The sequence below is a fragment of the Haemorhous mexicanus genome, chromosome 11 (assembly GCF_027477595.1).
Source record: "Haemorhous mexicanus isolate bHaeMex1 chromosome 11, bHaeMex1.pri, whole genome shotgun sequence".
Taxonomy (NCBI): Eukaryota; Metazoa; Chordata; class Aves; order Passeriformes; family Fringillidae; genus Haemorhous; species Haemorhous mexicanus.
The window spans coordinates 14594477-14610901 of NC_082351.1; the positions used below are offsets into that span (position 1 = coordinate 14594477).

The following is a 16425-nucleotide window of genomic DNA, read 5'->3' on the forward strand; positions in this document are numbered from 1 at the left end:
CAGTGTCAGCGTGGCAGGTCCATGTAGGCTGGCCTGGATAGGGGCAGGTGGTGTAACAGCATGGGGAAGCAATTTTACATAGAGTGATTTTACACCCCAGCAGTTCCTAACAGCAGTTTTCTCAATTTTCAGTTGATAAAATTAGGAGTAGCCTGATCACTCAGTGCAGCAGGGAGGGTTTGCAGAAGAGAAGGAGCAAACTCCTCGGAGTGCAAACCCCAGCTGAGAAAAGCCATGCAGGGTTTGGAGGTTGCATACAGAGGGAGGCAGTGGTTGCATTAGTGGAAATCCCAGGGAATGTTTATAGCACAGTCCCCTTCCCTGCATGCAAAAGAGTTTCATCATCATCATCTTCATCATGACCATTGGGCTAGCAGTGGGATTCTGCCATTCCCTTGGGTCACCCCGTGTCCCCCAGCCCCAAGACTGTCCTGTGTCCGTGCAGGGCAGGTGTAGGGCAGCTCCATTTTTGGCATGTTTGAGACAGATGTTAAAACTGGAGATCTGTTAGCACTGGCCTTGGGGGTTTGCCCGTGGTTTCTGCTGTAGTCATGCGTGCTTCGATTTCAGATAAAAGAGCCAAACTCTTCCATTTCTGGTATTTCCAGCTGCGTTTGGATTTATCTGAACGGAACCAGGCATCCCTGAATTTGAGGGTGGCTGCCTTTGCCAAAGAGCTGGTACTTACTACTTTTCTTCCCTTCCCTTCCCCCCTCCCTGTTTTCTCTTTCTCTAGGTCCCGGCCTGGCCTTCATTGCCTACCCAAAAGCTGTGTCCATGATGCCACTGCCCACCTTTTGGGCAATCCTTTTTTTTATTATGCTTCTGTTGCTTGGACTGGATAGCCAGGTTAGTACAATGGATAAGGGATGTGTGACTGAGTGGGTCAGCACTGAGAGAAGCTGGTTTTACAGGCATGAATTAACAAGAGAAAACCTCTAATGCTGCTTGAGAGCTGGGTTGCTTTTTAGTGTAGGGGCTGCACTTGATGAATGCACAACTGTTGATTCATAATATTGTCTTGCTCAGTAAATCTTTGTCATCAAGAGTTACTGGGGTCTGTCCCACTAGGACAGTACTCCCTAACTTAAATTTCACTCCTAGTCTGGCCACAAAATACCACCATTTTGGTCACAGTATTTTCTTGCTTTGGAAAAAAAGCTAAATCATTTGAAAGCATAAAGGACTGGAGTAGTCTGTTCCACAGAGTCCTTTGTGCCATTGAGAACACCTGCAGGGTGTATACACCATCATTAAAAAACTAGCAATTAATAACCACTAGGAGTATGGGGTTTGATGGTTGCCAAGTGTCAAAAAATAAAAGCAAAGTCAGCATGAGGTACAAAAAAGCACATAATGTCATGTACAGTATATCCAGGGTGGCTTCATGAACAGTGAGAGGACAAAGCTGCAGCCTTTTTTGGTGGCCTTGGGCTTGGAGGTGCTCAGCAATGTGGGATCCTGCTGACTTTCACGTCAGCAGCATGCATTCAGTACCTCCAGACAGGCCAGAAAGCATCTCAGATTCCAGCTGTACTAATTTTATAGCACACGCTGCTATTAATTAGTGAGCATGAAAAAAATCAAACAGTTCAGTCAGGAAGTTAGGTTATTTTTCCCAGTGGTTACTTGTAGGAATGTTGGAGTAAATACTGCCAAGGAACCTGTAAATCATTTCTAGATAGTCTACTTACAAGGAAACATGGGTGACCAGGGATTATGCAGTAACTACACATTCAAAATTGCCAAAGTTTTCTGCATTCAAAGGTAAAGTCACTAAGATTATATATATATATATATATATATATATATATATATATATATTCATAAGGATGAAATGTTTCTGTAGCCTAAATGCTCTCTCTTATGAGGAGAGATCTGTAAATGGAATTTTTACCCAGTTGTTGTGTACTTAATCTCTGACATTTTTTTCATTTCATTTACTCTAAATTGCTCTTTATGGTTTAATCTTTGAACTCTACTGAGCAACTCCCAATTGCTCCTAAGTAAATGTGAGAGTACCCAATGCTGTGGTTCAGCAACCCTATGCTTATGCAAATTGGAAGCTGTCTAGTAATTTTAAAAAGCTCCTCACTGTGCACAATGATTAAAACTAATTGGAGCGCTTAATTTCTCTCCTCCACCCCTCTGGTTTTTTGGAGTGCAGTCAAGCAGGTTTCTGGAATGCCAGAGCAGTTTCAGATCAAATCAGCTCAAAGTAAAGGGTTGCATTTAAAAAGAAAACCAGTTTTACACAAGTCAAAGTAACAAGACAGGAGGCAATAAAATTTGGTAGAGGACAAAATCTGTTTGCAGAACAGTCTGTATTTCCAAAATAGAACTTCAGGAAATAGGGTAGGGTTGTTATAGGGCATTTCTGGGTGCTGTAAGAGCAATGAGGTGCCAGGTTGGAAATCAGCTTTTTCTGAAATAACTTCTGTCTTAGGTTCCCCATGATAAATTATTAGTTAAGATTATGTATTTATTTAAAGTGACGGTCTTTTCTACAGAGGCAGCCTTGATGGATACCTCCAATCCATATCATGTCTTCAGTGAGCTTGGTGCTTTTGTACCTTGCCAGGTTGAAAGTACAGATCAGTCAAAAGATCCCTTCCATGGTTTTACTTGGGGAAGTTCAGTAGTTGCTTTCTTCCAGGTGCAGAAAGATCTGGTTTTTAATTAACTGTCAACTTTTATTCAAATCCAGTTTGGTTTATTTGTTTAACTCAAGTTACACAGTTGTATAGTTTTCCAAAGACAAGTAAGTATAAATACAGTTGTCAAGAAGCAAGGTAAAGGGTTTTAGCTCATTTATTCAGAGCTTCATTTTTGGTTTACAAGTGCAAATAGTTTGCCAGATCATTGAATGTGGACTGTGTGAACAGCTCCATTATTGCTGCAGAAGTACCCAGAGCCTCAGTCAGAAATACTCCTCTCACAGCTCCACAAAGGACATGTTCAGTCAAGAAGAGGTGTTTCACATCACAGTATGCTTTGCCTTGGCTGGATTTTCACTCAAAAACCCAAGAGCAGAATTATATCAAGTTGTGGAATTAAGTTAACTAGTATCTGTGATGTTTCCTGGCACATCAGAAAAGGTCTGGGAGGTACTCTCCTAGCTTGGACTGTTTTGAGCGTTTTCCCCCTGCCTCTTCTCTAGCATACATCCTGTGTTCATCTGGGACAGTGACAGCATAAAAGCCACATAAGTGCCTTCCTGTCATCAGGCACATAAGTACCTCCTTCATCCTTGTGGCTTGCATTTGCAGAGCCCCTTTTTAGCTCATAAGGCTTCTAGGTAATGAAAAGAAATTCTGAAAGCTTGTTCCAACCTGAAAGCTCCCCCCAGGCTCCAACCTCTGGGTTACAAAGGAACAGTTTCTATTTCTTTATGGAGAGCAGCGCAGAGCGCAGGGCTGGGGTGTTGCTGGGTGGGTTTGTTCAAGCAGGAGCCTGGATGAACTGCATGGCAGGTAATCTTCAAGTCATTTCTCCACTGTTGTTTTCCCCCTGTAGTTTGTTGAAGTTGAAGGACAGATCACGTCATTAGTTGATCTGCACCCATCCTTCCTAAGGAAGGGTTACCGACGGGAAATCTTCATCGCTATAGTGTGTTTCCTTAGCTATCTTCTGGGACTAACTATGGTGACTGAGGTAAGTAGCACCACTGTTGCAATTGCCTTCATCTTTAGCCGTTTTTCAGGCCAGTTTTAGCTATGATTAAGATTGCAAAGAATTAGTGACTCAGAGGAGAAGTGCTTTTTAGATGGACAGAGCATCTTTCATCCGTAGATCTGCAAGCATTTTGAGTGGGAGTTATATGTCCCTTCCCTTTTCAGTCACAGGAACAGAAACATGAAACCTCATCAAATTCAATCTGATCTCAGGTACCAGTCAACATGAGTATGAGTACTAACATCTGGTTCTAAATGATGAGACATAGAGGAAACCTTCAGCAGGGCACTTTGAGAACCCATCCAGTGGCATGCAGGGAAAGAGATTTTTATCTTACACAGATTTCAGATTAATTTAATTAATTCACAGATTAATTAAATTCCACTTGGTTTATTCTAGTGTAAACAAGACAGGAATATGTTCCAGTGCCTGCACTGTTGTGATATTTATCTTCAAAATAAAATCCAAGTCAGATTTTAAAAACAATTGAAAGAACATGACTGTGGGAGGTAAAATAGCACCTGTAACAAAGATGCCCAAACCCCACAGTTTTTCAAGGGAAAGTGCAGTGTAGTAAGAGTAGAGTCTAACAGCAGAGTATAAACAGAGTTATAAAACAAAAAATGAACTATTTTCATGAAAGTAGCCCTTTCACTCAATAAATAAATTAAGACCCTCCTGATGAACTGACTTCACTTTCAGTCTTTTTAAGGTGTTAATGTTAGGAGGCAACCATTTGTTTCTTTAAATGCCCATCCTGAAATACTTGTAAGAAGGAAAGATTTAAGTGTCTTGGTAGATTATATTAAGTGGCTTAATTTTATTCAATCATTTGTCTTGTTTGGAGTTATTCCTGTAGTAAACATGCATATTCCCTGGGGAAGGTAATGCCAAATATTTACCTTACCTGTTTGCTAGATGCTGCTTCTTGTTGGACAGGAGTCATTGGGTTATGTTGGTAGATGTTACTGGGAGCTGGGCCTGAATTCTTGGGTTTTTTTTCCTGTTGGATCTTAACCCATTGTGTCTGTCTTTTACAGGGTGGCATGTATGTTTTTCAACTCTTTGACTACTATGCAGCTAGTGGTGTATGCCTTTTGTGGGTTGCATTCTTTGAATGTATTGCTGTAGCCTGGGTTTATGGTAAGTGAGAATCCTTTCATCTCATAACTTTTGATGAGTCAGTGACAATTTTTTTAGCCAAATATTTAATCATCAGCTGCCCCAGAGTCTTCTTCCCAGCAACAGACACATGCCATTAATATAAATTTGCCCTGACCTCTTGGAGACAAATTTGCATCTGGGATGAATCCAAACTCCAGTGTTTTTCCACAAAAAATGAGTATTCTTCCATTGCTAATTAATAAGGGCACAATTAAGTATTTTAGTGTGTTACATTTAGAAGTGAGAGTTGAAAGAGTGGCCAGCCGTGAAAATTTCTGTTTGTCTCTCAGAGAATTTCCTTTCAGAGCTGCAATGTCTGCAGGGACAAGCCAACCAAACAGAAAGTACAAAAAGAAAGCTGGAAGTATATTCTGCCCCATTACTTTTGGCAATGCCAAGCACCACGGTCTGACAGTGGCCTCTCTAGCTGCCTGAGCTATGGCTGGGGAATAATCAGATGTGTGCTGGTTAGGACTGGTTATTTCTCTGATCCTCCATGAATTCCATTGCCTCAGAAAAGCAAAACAAACAAAGTCAGATTTCTGTAGAAGCAGGTGCACTGTTTGCTGTCAAGTGTTTCCCATGGTGATCCCTCTGGGAAGTTCAGAGAGAGTCTGGAGAGAGGAGAGGGAGAGTGGCAGGGGCAGGAGAGATCAGCATCGCACTCCTGCTGCCAAATAATGAGGGGAGGGTGGGATGAGAGATCCCCAAACATTTGAGCTTTTCAAGAAAATCATCTTGGACTTCACAGCTGTGGGAAGCATTTGAAGAATATATCTGACATCCTCACCTTCCCTTTAAATACCCCTTGGGGAGCCTAGGAAAGCAGCTTTAATCCTACAGTATTTACAGGGCTTTCATTTGCTCGATTCTTCCAGGCGCTGATAATATTTATGATGCCATTGAGGATATGATTGGATACAGACCTGGTCCCTGGATGAAGTGGAGCTGGATTGTGATCACACCAGTTCTCTGTGTGGTGAGTCCTGACCTGTGCTCTTTCAAGTCTTGCACTTGGCGGTGCTAAGCCCCCTCTTACTGCTTCTCTTCAAGGGAAGGCTGTTGCATTCAGAGGCCAATTTGCAAAGAGAAGCTGAAGGCTTGAACATACCTCTCAAAGACGTCATGGTCTCAGATGTCAGCTTCTAACATGACAGCTCTCTAGTCTCTACTGTGCCTGTACAAATTGCAGTTGGCTACATTTAAGTGGATTTTTCTTAGAATTGGCAAAATTCTACATTCATGAAGAGAAAACTCACTCTCCAAAGAGCAGTCCCTACTTAAAGACATAAGAGTGCTAGGCCATTGTAATAAAAAGACTCTAGCAGTCTTAGACTGAGGCAGACCTTGGCTTGAAGTACTTCATTGGGTGGGAAGAACATCCTGGTAATCTTGCAGTGTACAGCAAATAGTTGAGCCCTGAAGAATTGGCAGTGTACTGCAGCTGTTCAGCACCATCTCATAGCACTCTGTCATCACACAGCAGATGCTGTAAGCAGATGCAGATGCTCTTCCAATGATTGAAATGGAAGAACAATTCCCCCATTGGTTTAAAATCCATATGGTATCCATCAGCTCTGCCTTTTACTGTATGTCTTCCTCAGGGCCAGTGGTTGCACCAGAGCCCTGCTGCTTTAAGCATTCTTTGAGCCTCACTTTGTTTTCCTTTCTCATCCACAGGGGTGCTTTATCTTTTCTTTGGCCAAGTATAAACCACTGACCTACAACAAGGTCTACACATACCCAGACTGGGCAATTGGCCTGGGCTGGGTTCTTGCCCTTTCCTCCATGATCTGCATCCCTATGGTGATGGTCATCCGCATCATTCGGTCAGATGGGTCACTCATTGAGGTAAGAACAACCAGCTGTCTGTCTAGAGGAGAAAGGGAGCTTTAACTTGTTGTGTTTTATACTGTGTGCTTGGAAAACTGCCACCCTGCCCAGGTAAGGCAAATAAGGCTGTTAGAGATCACCTGTCCTCTGGGCAAACAGTAGAAAGAGAACAAACACAAAGCCTTCTGTCCTCAGATAAACACCAAGTGATTTTACTCATGTCCCACTTGTGCAGCTTCCAGCTTGGCAAATCATTACCTCCACGTGCAGACAAACATTCAAGGACTGGGGTAAATCTGACTCTCAGGTTTCTCTTCTCCAGTCCCCAGGGACACAAAAGCACCATCCTGAAAATTGCTGGAAAAGCGAGAGAGACCTGGGTCAAACCTGGTTGTGTGAAAACTCATTGAATTTCAAGGAAATTCAGATACACCTGTGGATTCTGTTTCTCTCAGGCATGGTCTTCACTGTGGGGGACTAAATGAAAATCAAACCCTCTTGACAGAGGGCTTCACTTTTTAGCTTTTTTAATTTGTGCTTATTTTATTTCAAACTGAAAACTGGATCCAGATTGCCCTGGTATGTGGAAAGCTTTGTGTCTGATTTAGACTCGACAGTGCAGATTCCCTCAGGTTTGGATTTGCAGGAACTCTCTTGCCCTTTGCCGTTCAGTCTGGGCTCCTGTAATTTTTTTTTCTTGCAGTGGAAAGTTTTTAGAGGCTGTGCAAGCATGAAACTTAGCAGTTCTCTTCAAAGTTTTCATATTAGTTTTCTATTTGTCTAGCAAGATGATCTTAAATGCAGCTCAGGGTATTTTTGGAGAAGAAAGTGGGACACTTTGGGTTAGAAAAAAAGAGAATAGAATTTAAAAAAATACCAAACCCAGACATCCCAGAGCACAAACATTTGCATTTGTTTTTGTCCAAGTGTTAATGGCCTTTTTCAGCTGGGGCCAGGGCATAAGTGTTAATTTTCCTGCCTTCATTGTCACCATGAGAGACAAGTCTAAAAGTAGCCAAAACACTGCTCAAAGACCATGTTAGGAAAGGAAAGAGAGTAAACACTGGTCAGATGCCATTCAGTTCTTCCTTTGTGAGCTGAGATGTAGGACAGAAGTTGCCACTTGGCAGAGAAAGCTGGGCTGAGAGGCAGAGCTGTTTCTAAATGAGGGAGGAGGGCTCACACCATTTGCAGCACTGAAAGCCCAACGTGCAGGAGCTGGATAAGGCTCCTGTCTGACTTCCCTGCCTCAAGTCAGGCTCTGCAGCTGAGCAGGAGCTGAAGGCTCCACAGATCCCCACATCCTTACAGAGCCACGGACACACATCTCCCACAGCCACCATCCCTGTCCTGGAGTGTCCTGCATGTGGAGACACAGAGGCCTTCTGCTCCTCTCCCCTCTGCTCTCCTCAGAGGTTTTCTGCTCCTCTCACCTGTGCTCTCCTTCTCTCTTGCAGAGGATAAAGGCAGTGGCTGCCCCCAAGGAAGTGAATCGATGGTCCAAGGAAACAGAGAGTGGCACCCCCTTCTGCCCCAATGGAACTTCGAATGGCGGATTGATCAAGCCAACTCATATCATTGTGGAAACCATGATGTGAGCTCTCTCTGTGAGAGGATAAACCTGCTTTAACTGCCGTTTACTAACCATAGATTCTCATAGGACCAGGTTTACAGAGCTTTATATTTGCACTAGGATTTATTTTTATTTCTCACAGAGAAAGTTATTTTTTGTGTGTGTTTTTTTTTTTAATATTTTGTAAGGTAATCACAGCAGACGTCTCTCTGTAGAAGGAGAGCTTTCATATCAGACTAGACATATTACAAGAATTTACTATTATTGGGTTTTTTTAAATATATATATCTTTATCTCTAAATATTATACACCTTACCACTTGAATTGATTGTCTTGCCAGCAATACATTCAAGTCTCAGAAAGCAATTTTAGGTGCTGGTATGGTTGGGAGCAGGGTAATCTACAGAACACGCAAAAGGAGCTCTGTTGAGAGATACATTTTTTTTAAAAATGCTGTTTCAAGAGAATTTTCAAAGGTGTAGTATTTCCACCCTCTGGTTCAACTGTGGTAAATGACAGGTGTCAGGGTCCCTTCAGGGAGTGGGTACAAGTTTGTTTAGTGCAGTCCCTGGACAAGGATATAGCCAAACAACTGGAGTGTAGAGTTTGCAAGGGATGCAGAGAAGCTGGATGTGAACAGTAATGTGGCTGTACCTCCCAGGGACAGCACTGGCACCCTGTCACACCAACTGAAGAGAACTTGGGGAAGGCATTTGCAGGATTTGCATGGTTCAGCCTTTCTCTGTTGTTGTTTTTAAAATTTTTGAGATTTTTTTTTTTAACATAAGTGAAATGCCTGCTGTTTGTGTGTGAGCAGGGAGGTTGGGTACCTGCTCCTCAGTTTTCCAGCAAACCATATTTTGGTGTGGTGGCACTGGTGTAAACTTGAATTCTGCAAACTGGGAGGGCAGCCTGTCCCCAGGGCAGCAGGGATGAGCACAGAGCAGCCAAGAGGGGAAAAGCAGCACCTGCTCTCTGGGTGCTTAAGGTGTTTGCTTCCTCATTTGGACTTTGGTTTGGGCAGGAAAATAAAGGAATCACTTCTGGACTCTGACTGTCCAGAGGTGAAGACAAACCAGGTCATCCCTGGCCGGAGGAACAAAACCACTCAGCTGGTGTAACTGGTATTGATAACAGACACGTTGTTAATAATAATAGTAATGATGATAATAATATCACACAGCAAACAGGTGCTTTTCATCCGTGTATCTCAAAAATGCTTTTCCAAGTTCAGTAACCAGGATTTGCTTTTTTATTTATTTGGGGGAGGGAGGTCATTGCTGTTGGAGGAACAGACAAAAGGACTGAGTCCCTTGTCCTGTGTTACTAAATAGCAGTAGTGGACCTAGAGGCCCCAGTCTCCTTGCTCATCATTGAATTAACCCATGATTTTATTTCATTTTACTTTATTTTATTCTATTTTATTTTATTTTTAAGGGGGCTGGAGGGTGGCAAACATATTTATGATTCTTATCTGCTGAAGAGACAGGGCTCTTTGGAATTTAAATGAAAGCAAAGGGAACACATAACACTGAAATATTTTGTGTTGGTCAGAAGGAATTGGGTACCATTCCAGGTGAGACTGGGAAGTGAAGAGAAACCCCTACAAGGAGTATAGGAATGGGGGTTCCACTTCATGTAGTGCAGGTGAATGTTTCTGTGGGGAATTGGATCCCTGAAAACTGTCCAAAACATGGACAAAAGCCTTTTTTTTTTTTTTTCTTTTTTTTAACTTGAGCAGGGAATGGGTTCTCTGGCAAAACTCAGCCTTGTCATGTGGGCATTGTATTAGAGGGAGAGAGGTTTTTTCTTATGATACCACAGGTAGTCTGTCCAAAGGTATTTAGAAGAAATACTTGATAAAAGCAGAGTTTGTATCTGCTTATTCTGTTGTAAGCTTAGTCTGTCAAGGCAGAGGTTGTCACTTATTTAAACAGGAACATAAACAGTTCTTAACATTCCTACACAGTAGCTTTATTTCATTTTTTCTTGTCCCATGTGCTAACTGGCCACAGCAGCACAAACATTTCTTAACTTGATTTCCCTGTAACAGAAACAGGGAGATTTAAAACTAAGAGATGGACCAAAATAATTATTAATTATTAAAGAAAAACATCACTGCATCTATAACTTCCAAATCTTTCTAGTATGAATTTGTAGATACTTTTACAACAGAGAGCTGAGTCGCAGCAATAAAACCAGCCATGGTAGAATTGTGTTTTCTTTTTCTCATTGCTGTATTATGAGAGTTCTGAAGGAAACTTTTGCACTGCTGGAGATGGCAAACATCTAAATGACACCTGCTGGGCTGGTAGCAGAAACCACCCAAGGTTACAGGAGGAATTCAGAGAGCCAGTGGGTGTCATCAAATGTGCCCAAAATAAAGAAATATGCATGAAGCAATTTTATTTTTTTAACAATCAAAGGCAAAGAAATGTAACCAAAACCACTCTCTTAGTGGGCTTCAGCTTGGACTCTCATTTTTGAGTTACAATCAGTGTCTGCAGTAAACAGACACGGGTGAGGAGGAAGTCGAAGGTTAGGGGGGGGTCTAAATGTTTTTTGTGAGTGCAACACTGATGCTTGATTTATTTCTTTTTTATATATATACATTGTCATACAACTGTGTTTGAGATTATATAGTTTGCACGTGACTTTTGTGCTACAGAGCTGAGACAAGCTTTAGTTAGGGGAAAAAAATGGTTTGGCTACATCAAAGATGTCTCCAGCAAGTCAGCTGGGTGTTTAGGCTTCTCCCGTGGCGAGGAGAGTGCCTTAGTGGGAAGAACCAGAGGAATAATACTACACCTTTCAAAATACAACTACCAGAGAATAGAACCCAGCCCCCTTTCAGTACAAACTGTGCCATTCAAATCAGTCGCTTCCATGTTCCAAGGGAAAAGGTCTCGCACATATGCAACAACCTCACTGAAGATTCTCTGTGTCAGCTGCCCTGGCCCTGCTGTGCTCTTCAGCACCACTGCAGGGGAGGGCTGGGACTCACCAAGAGCCAAGAAATCATTGCTTCTGGAAAACAGTTCCCCTCTCCCCTCCTCCCTTCCCCGACAAAAAAAAAAAAAAAAAAAAAAGTACTTAATTCTTCTTGTTTGATCTGGGGTTTGAGTTCCAGTGAGCACATTTGCATTTTTACAGTTTGGGGTTTTTATCTAACAATTTTATCAGATTTCTAAACTTTTCTTGGTGATTAATTTGCATTTCAACATGATCCTCTGCCAAATTTATTAAAACATAATTTTTAAAAAAAGTTTGTGTTTTCTACCTATTTTGACTGCAAAGACAACTGATTTTTTTCCAATATTTACTTGTTACTCTTATGACGTATTTTACCTGTTTTGTGTAAATGAGGAACTCTGTGTTAAAGCATCATGACTAGTTATAGATGAACTGGTTTGGATCTGGGAAAAGAATGCAGTTTTGGCTTGAGATCTTTAGAACCAGATCCCTGAGATTTAAGCCAGCATAAACCAAGACAACACGCACACCTTTTCATGTTTCATGTACCTTTGTATTCATGGGGTCTTCTGGGCTTGACAACAGCAGAGTTTCAGCAGTATTTATTTCCAGCTGAACTGAAATCAAGATATAGTAGAAATGTAAAGGGGAACATTTCCCTATGAGATTTTTCTGATCTATTTCTTATTTTTCTCAATTCTCCAAACCTTTTCAGTTCACCTGTCACTAGTGATGATCTCTCTGAATGAGTATCTATTCTAAGGGACTTTACCAGTAGTCTGTATCTCAGTGTTTAAACAGTATGATTTCATAAATAGAACTGGTTTTTTATTGTTGTTGTTGTTATTATTCTATTTTTCCTTCTCATCTATAACTTTCCTTTTCATCTGGTCCAAACAGATCCACACACTTAGAAAAGTCCTCTTTCAAGTATGAGATAGTAGGTCCACAATGGATTTGTTCTTGTGTTGTAAATGAAAATACAGAAGCCTGGCAGCTGTGTCTGCCATCTAGAGCAGTGCTGGTGGCCGCCCCGCAGGAGCAGCGCAGCTCCTGGGCTGGGGGGAGGAGGGGAGTTAGGTGTGATCTGCTGAAACAGCTCAGCAAAAAGGATTTTCACTGCTGGTCTTGAGGAGAGGACAAAATGAGAAAAAGAAGGGGGACCAAAAATAATGCAGCCTTACAGTTGCTGTAACACCAAGAGGACCCCAACAACATCAGCAGAGCTTTTATTGCCGCCGCCAGGACAGCACCTCCTGCAGCTCTTTCCAGCCCTGTGCTCATCCTCCTTTCCCAACTGCAGATGCTCCTGGTTCCTCTTCTTTGTCTCAGCGTTAGATAACTCCAGTAGATCTGAAGACACACGGACATCTCCATTCAATAGATCTTTTCCAAGTCTCCTCCTGGTCTGTTTTTATTTGCTAAGGAGACTTTCTGTTTTGTTGAAGTTGTGCTTTCACATTTGGGTTCAAAGCTCCCACTTGTTGCATCACTGGCAAACTTCCAGCTGTGGGAGAAGGATTTGAACACTTTTGAATAACTGATTATTAGCTTCCATGTCTTGTGGTCCCTGCAGGATCACTCGTGGATGCATAATGTATATAAGATGTTAAATAAGCTGTGCATTGAATGCAGTGGACAAGTTAGTTAAGCAGCTCAAGTACACTTGGAAGAAAGATGACCCTGACATCATTTCCAAGGATAGTCAATGGAAGTTGCTCACTTTCATTAAAAAGAATAAAAATAAATCTGTGTTTAAGTAGACTAGTAGATGAAATCTTCCACCCTCATATGCACGCACACAGTGGGGACATTGCTTCTATTCCTAGGCTGCAAATCGTGTGTGTAAATCTTGCCAAGCTGTTCAGGATGAGGATTGAGGAGGTTTAGACACCACTTGCCTGCAAAGAGCCAACCTGCCAGGGTGTCCAAATGGTCTTTCCTAAATGGGGGTGGTGGAAGAGGGAAAGTAATAACAAAATCCTGGACCATGGCCCCTCCAAAGAAGCCTTAAGGTTTGATTTGTAAGCTCTCCTGGCTCCTTGTAGGCACCACATGGCTCCTGGCATGGGAGGCTGGGTGTGGTGTGGGTTCAGGCAGCTGCCCTGGACTTGTTTTCTCCGAAATCAGCATCCAAAGCCTTGTGGTTAGGATTGACGTGTAGTTGTGTATTTGTATATTTGCATGAGCAAAGGTCAGGAACTGTCAGACCCTGGTAGCTTGTTTTATTTCCTATAATCAAAGATAAGCTTAAGAAACAAAGTATTTAGTTGATTTGGTGACACTTGACATTTAAGAAACCCTTGAACTTGTGCAAAAGAGGTGCCCTGAGCTCCAGATTTTAGTCACAAAAAATTTCTTATGGTGTTAGCAGTCAATTTGAGTCTGTGGGAAAGATTGCTCAAGAGAGACTTGAATATAACCAGCACCAGCACCCACTGGAAAACTGCCTGAATATAACCAGCCCCACACCCTCCACCAGATTGTGGCTCTTTTCTGCCAGCCCAAAAGAAATGTGTACATGGACAATGCTTCTCTGGAAAATAAAAAAAAAAAAATCTCAATTTTTTTGTTTCTATCAAAAATAAACAGAAAAAGTCACATTCTTTGTGTGGTTTTTTTCCAGTAGTCATTGGGAATTGATGATTTCAATTTACCCATGTCCTAAAAAAAGAGCAGAAATAGCTTGAGACAACATTTCACCATCAAACCGGGACAAGCTCAAAATTTTGCAGGCTGAAAACTTTAAGAAAACAAATCACCCACCCATGCCCATCAAAGATGGAAAACCTTGGTGACAGGGTTTGTGCCTGGAAAAGAGCCTGACCCTGCTGGTAGTGTTGGGCAATTGAGTGGCAGACTCAGCCTTTTTGTATTGCTGATGTGTCCTCATTTGTAATAATCAGTAGAAGTGTCAGAATTTAATTACCATGAGTTCAGGAGTAAAGTAAATTGAAGATAATTTTAAAGAGGCAAGTTTGGGAGGCTTGTTCCCTGTGGCTCTGCAGTGCACAGCAGAATGGTGCTGCTCACTTCTACATTTGCAGCATGGGGAAAAGGTGACCTGACTTGAGAAATCAGAAGAAATAATGGGAAAAATAAAGCTAATTAAAAAAAAAAAAAAAAAGTAAAACTCAATGATGCTAAGGAGCTGTGCACGTGCTGTGTGTGTGTGCATTTGTGGGGGAAGGCTTCAGCCCTGTAGCACAGTGAGCACGATACACACTGTTCCTAAATGTACCTGCTTCTGCAGCTGAGATGTTAGAAAGAGTTGAATTTTTTTGCAATATATAAAGAAAAAAATTTAAAAAAAAAAACCAAACAGTGGCAAATTTATGTTGAGAGGCTGATAAAACAAACAAAACCTGAGGGGCAAGTTGAGTCAGTTCATGACCTGCTCCTGTCCTGGAAGCCAGCGCTGGTCTCTCAGCACCGCAGCATCCCAGTACTGTTCTGAAGTGCTCGTTGTTCAATAGGATGTTGTTTTTCTCCAGTGTAATGTTGTGATTGTTACCTGATAATGTTGCCAGGGACTTCACATTGTAAGAGGTGATCCATCTTGTTCGATGTGTTTGGCTAGAAAACAGTGGTGTTTTTTTAATTATTTAAATTCCTAGCAACTGTGACTACAGTAATGTGATAATGAGTAGCACATGCAGCGAGGAGGCGAGGGCGATGATAGCCTCCTTGAAAATGTCATCTGAACTTTTTTAAAGAAAAAAACCTTAAAAATATTTTTAAAACATTTTAAAACATTTTTTGTGTGTTCCACAACGGAATATTTGTATTTGAAAAAAAACCCCTAGAGTGTAATTTAATCCTAAAACCCCCTAGCCTTTGTGTATATGGTAAATGTTTGTATTTTGCAGTTTCTGTTTTGCTTTTTAGATAAATAAAATGTATATGGATATTTTTAAGTCATCTTTGCTTTTTTAGATGAGTTTGTAATCACCTTATAACTGAAAATAAAACTTTCCTTTATAAACCAGCTATGCTCTTGAATCAGGTTTTTTTGGTCTTTGAGTAGCTCAGTTTTTCCTTTAAACCTATTACTTATTTTGGGGTTGTTGCTGTGGGGGTTTTTTGCCCTTATAAAATACTATATATATAAAATATGTGTAATCACTCTCTAACTTCACATTTGCCATGGTTTCACCCTGGTTGGCAGCACAGCCCCACACACAGCCACTCACTCACCCCCTCATTCAGTGGGATGGGGGGAGAGTCAGAAGGGTAAAAGTGCAAAAATTCATGGGATACAAGTTAATAAGTGGCAAAAAAAAAAGGGGGTGAGGAAAAAAAACAACAAAATACATCAAAGAGATAAAAAACAAAATTAAAAAACCAAATGATGCCAAAGAAAGCCATTTCTCACCAGCCAGTGCCCAACCCATACATGGCACCACTACTGTGAGAGCTCAAATATGTCAGAAAAGCCCAATAGGAAGAAAAAGAAAGGAAAAAGCCCACCCCAGAATTTATTTTTCTGGTGAATGGGACTGTTTTTTTCAAGCTTGCTGACCTCTAGAGCCCTTTGGCTCTTCAGTCAAACAGATGGAGGTTAAACCAGTGTCCATTCCTGAAGTCCTGATTTGAGGTAGGGAAAGAAAAAACCAATGTGTAGGTGGCTCCTCCTTGAGAAAATAAAACATCTGAGTATCACTGCTGAGCCTCCAGCACCCCATGCCCAGGATCAGTCCCACAGCTGTCTTTAGTTGGGGTTTTTTGCCTTGGTTGGTTATTTTGCTGGATGTGATGGAGGACTTTGTCAGGGCTTTCTCCTCTCACCAGCACAGCCTGCAATGCCTGGGCTAAGCAGGCTCAAAAGAGCACAGACAGCAACTGCAGTGTGTCTCAGGTTAAAATAAAATAAATAAACAGGAAATATAAAAGGTCACAAAGTGCCACAAGGGTTTTGACTACCTGCCCTGGTGGCCATCACCTGCCCAGGGCTGCAGCTGCTCCCATCAGCCAAGTCCCTTGGGATGAGAAGTGACATCAGCAGGGGATGTGCTGCCCACTGAGGCACATCCCAGGGAGCAGCTCCATTCCAACCTTTTCCCTGGGACACACAGGGAACCCCTGGACACACACTGAGCCCCGAGGCTCTCGTTCCATGGGTGCTCCTTCAGCCTCCTGCAGCTCCCATGCCTTGGGTGGCCCCAGGTTTGGCAAGGCCTCGTGCAGGATCCTGTTCTGAAGTGTTC

At 41.9% G+C, this 16425-nt stretch overlaps 1 protein-coding gene across 5 annotated transcripts in view; it reads left to right on the forward strand.

Moving 5' to 3' along the window:
* SLC6A6 (solute carrier family 6 member 6) overlaps nt 1-15206 on the forward strand; it is a 57545-nt gene extending 42339 nt beyond the window's left edge. For 4 of the 5 annotated variants that reach the window (XM_059856564.1, XM_059856565.1, XM_059856566.1 and 1 more), the window contains 6 exons: nt 737-849; nt 3517-3654; nt 4716-4818; nt 5718-5818; nt 6520-6690; nt 8130-15206. In XM_059856564.1, the coding sequence (XP_059712547.1) occupies nt 737-849; nt 3517-3654; nt 4716-4818; nt 5718-5818; nt 6520-6690; nt 8130-8270 (767 nt within the window). In that variant the 3' untranslated portion in view covers nt 8271-15206. The remainder of the gene's footprint in view (nt 1-736; nt 850-3516; nt 3655-4715; nt 4819-5717; nt 5819-6519; nt 6691-8129) is intronic. The other variant, XM_059856568.1, reaches the window with a different exon arrangement.
* The last annotated feature ends 1219 nt before the right edge of the window (nt 15207-16425 follow it).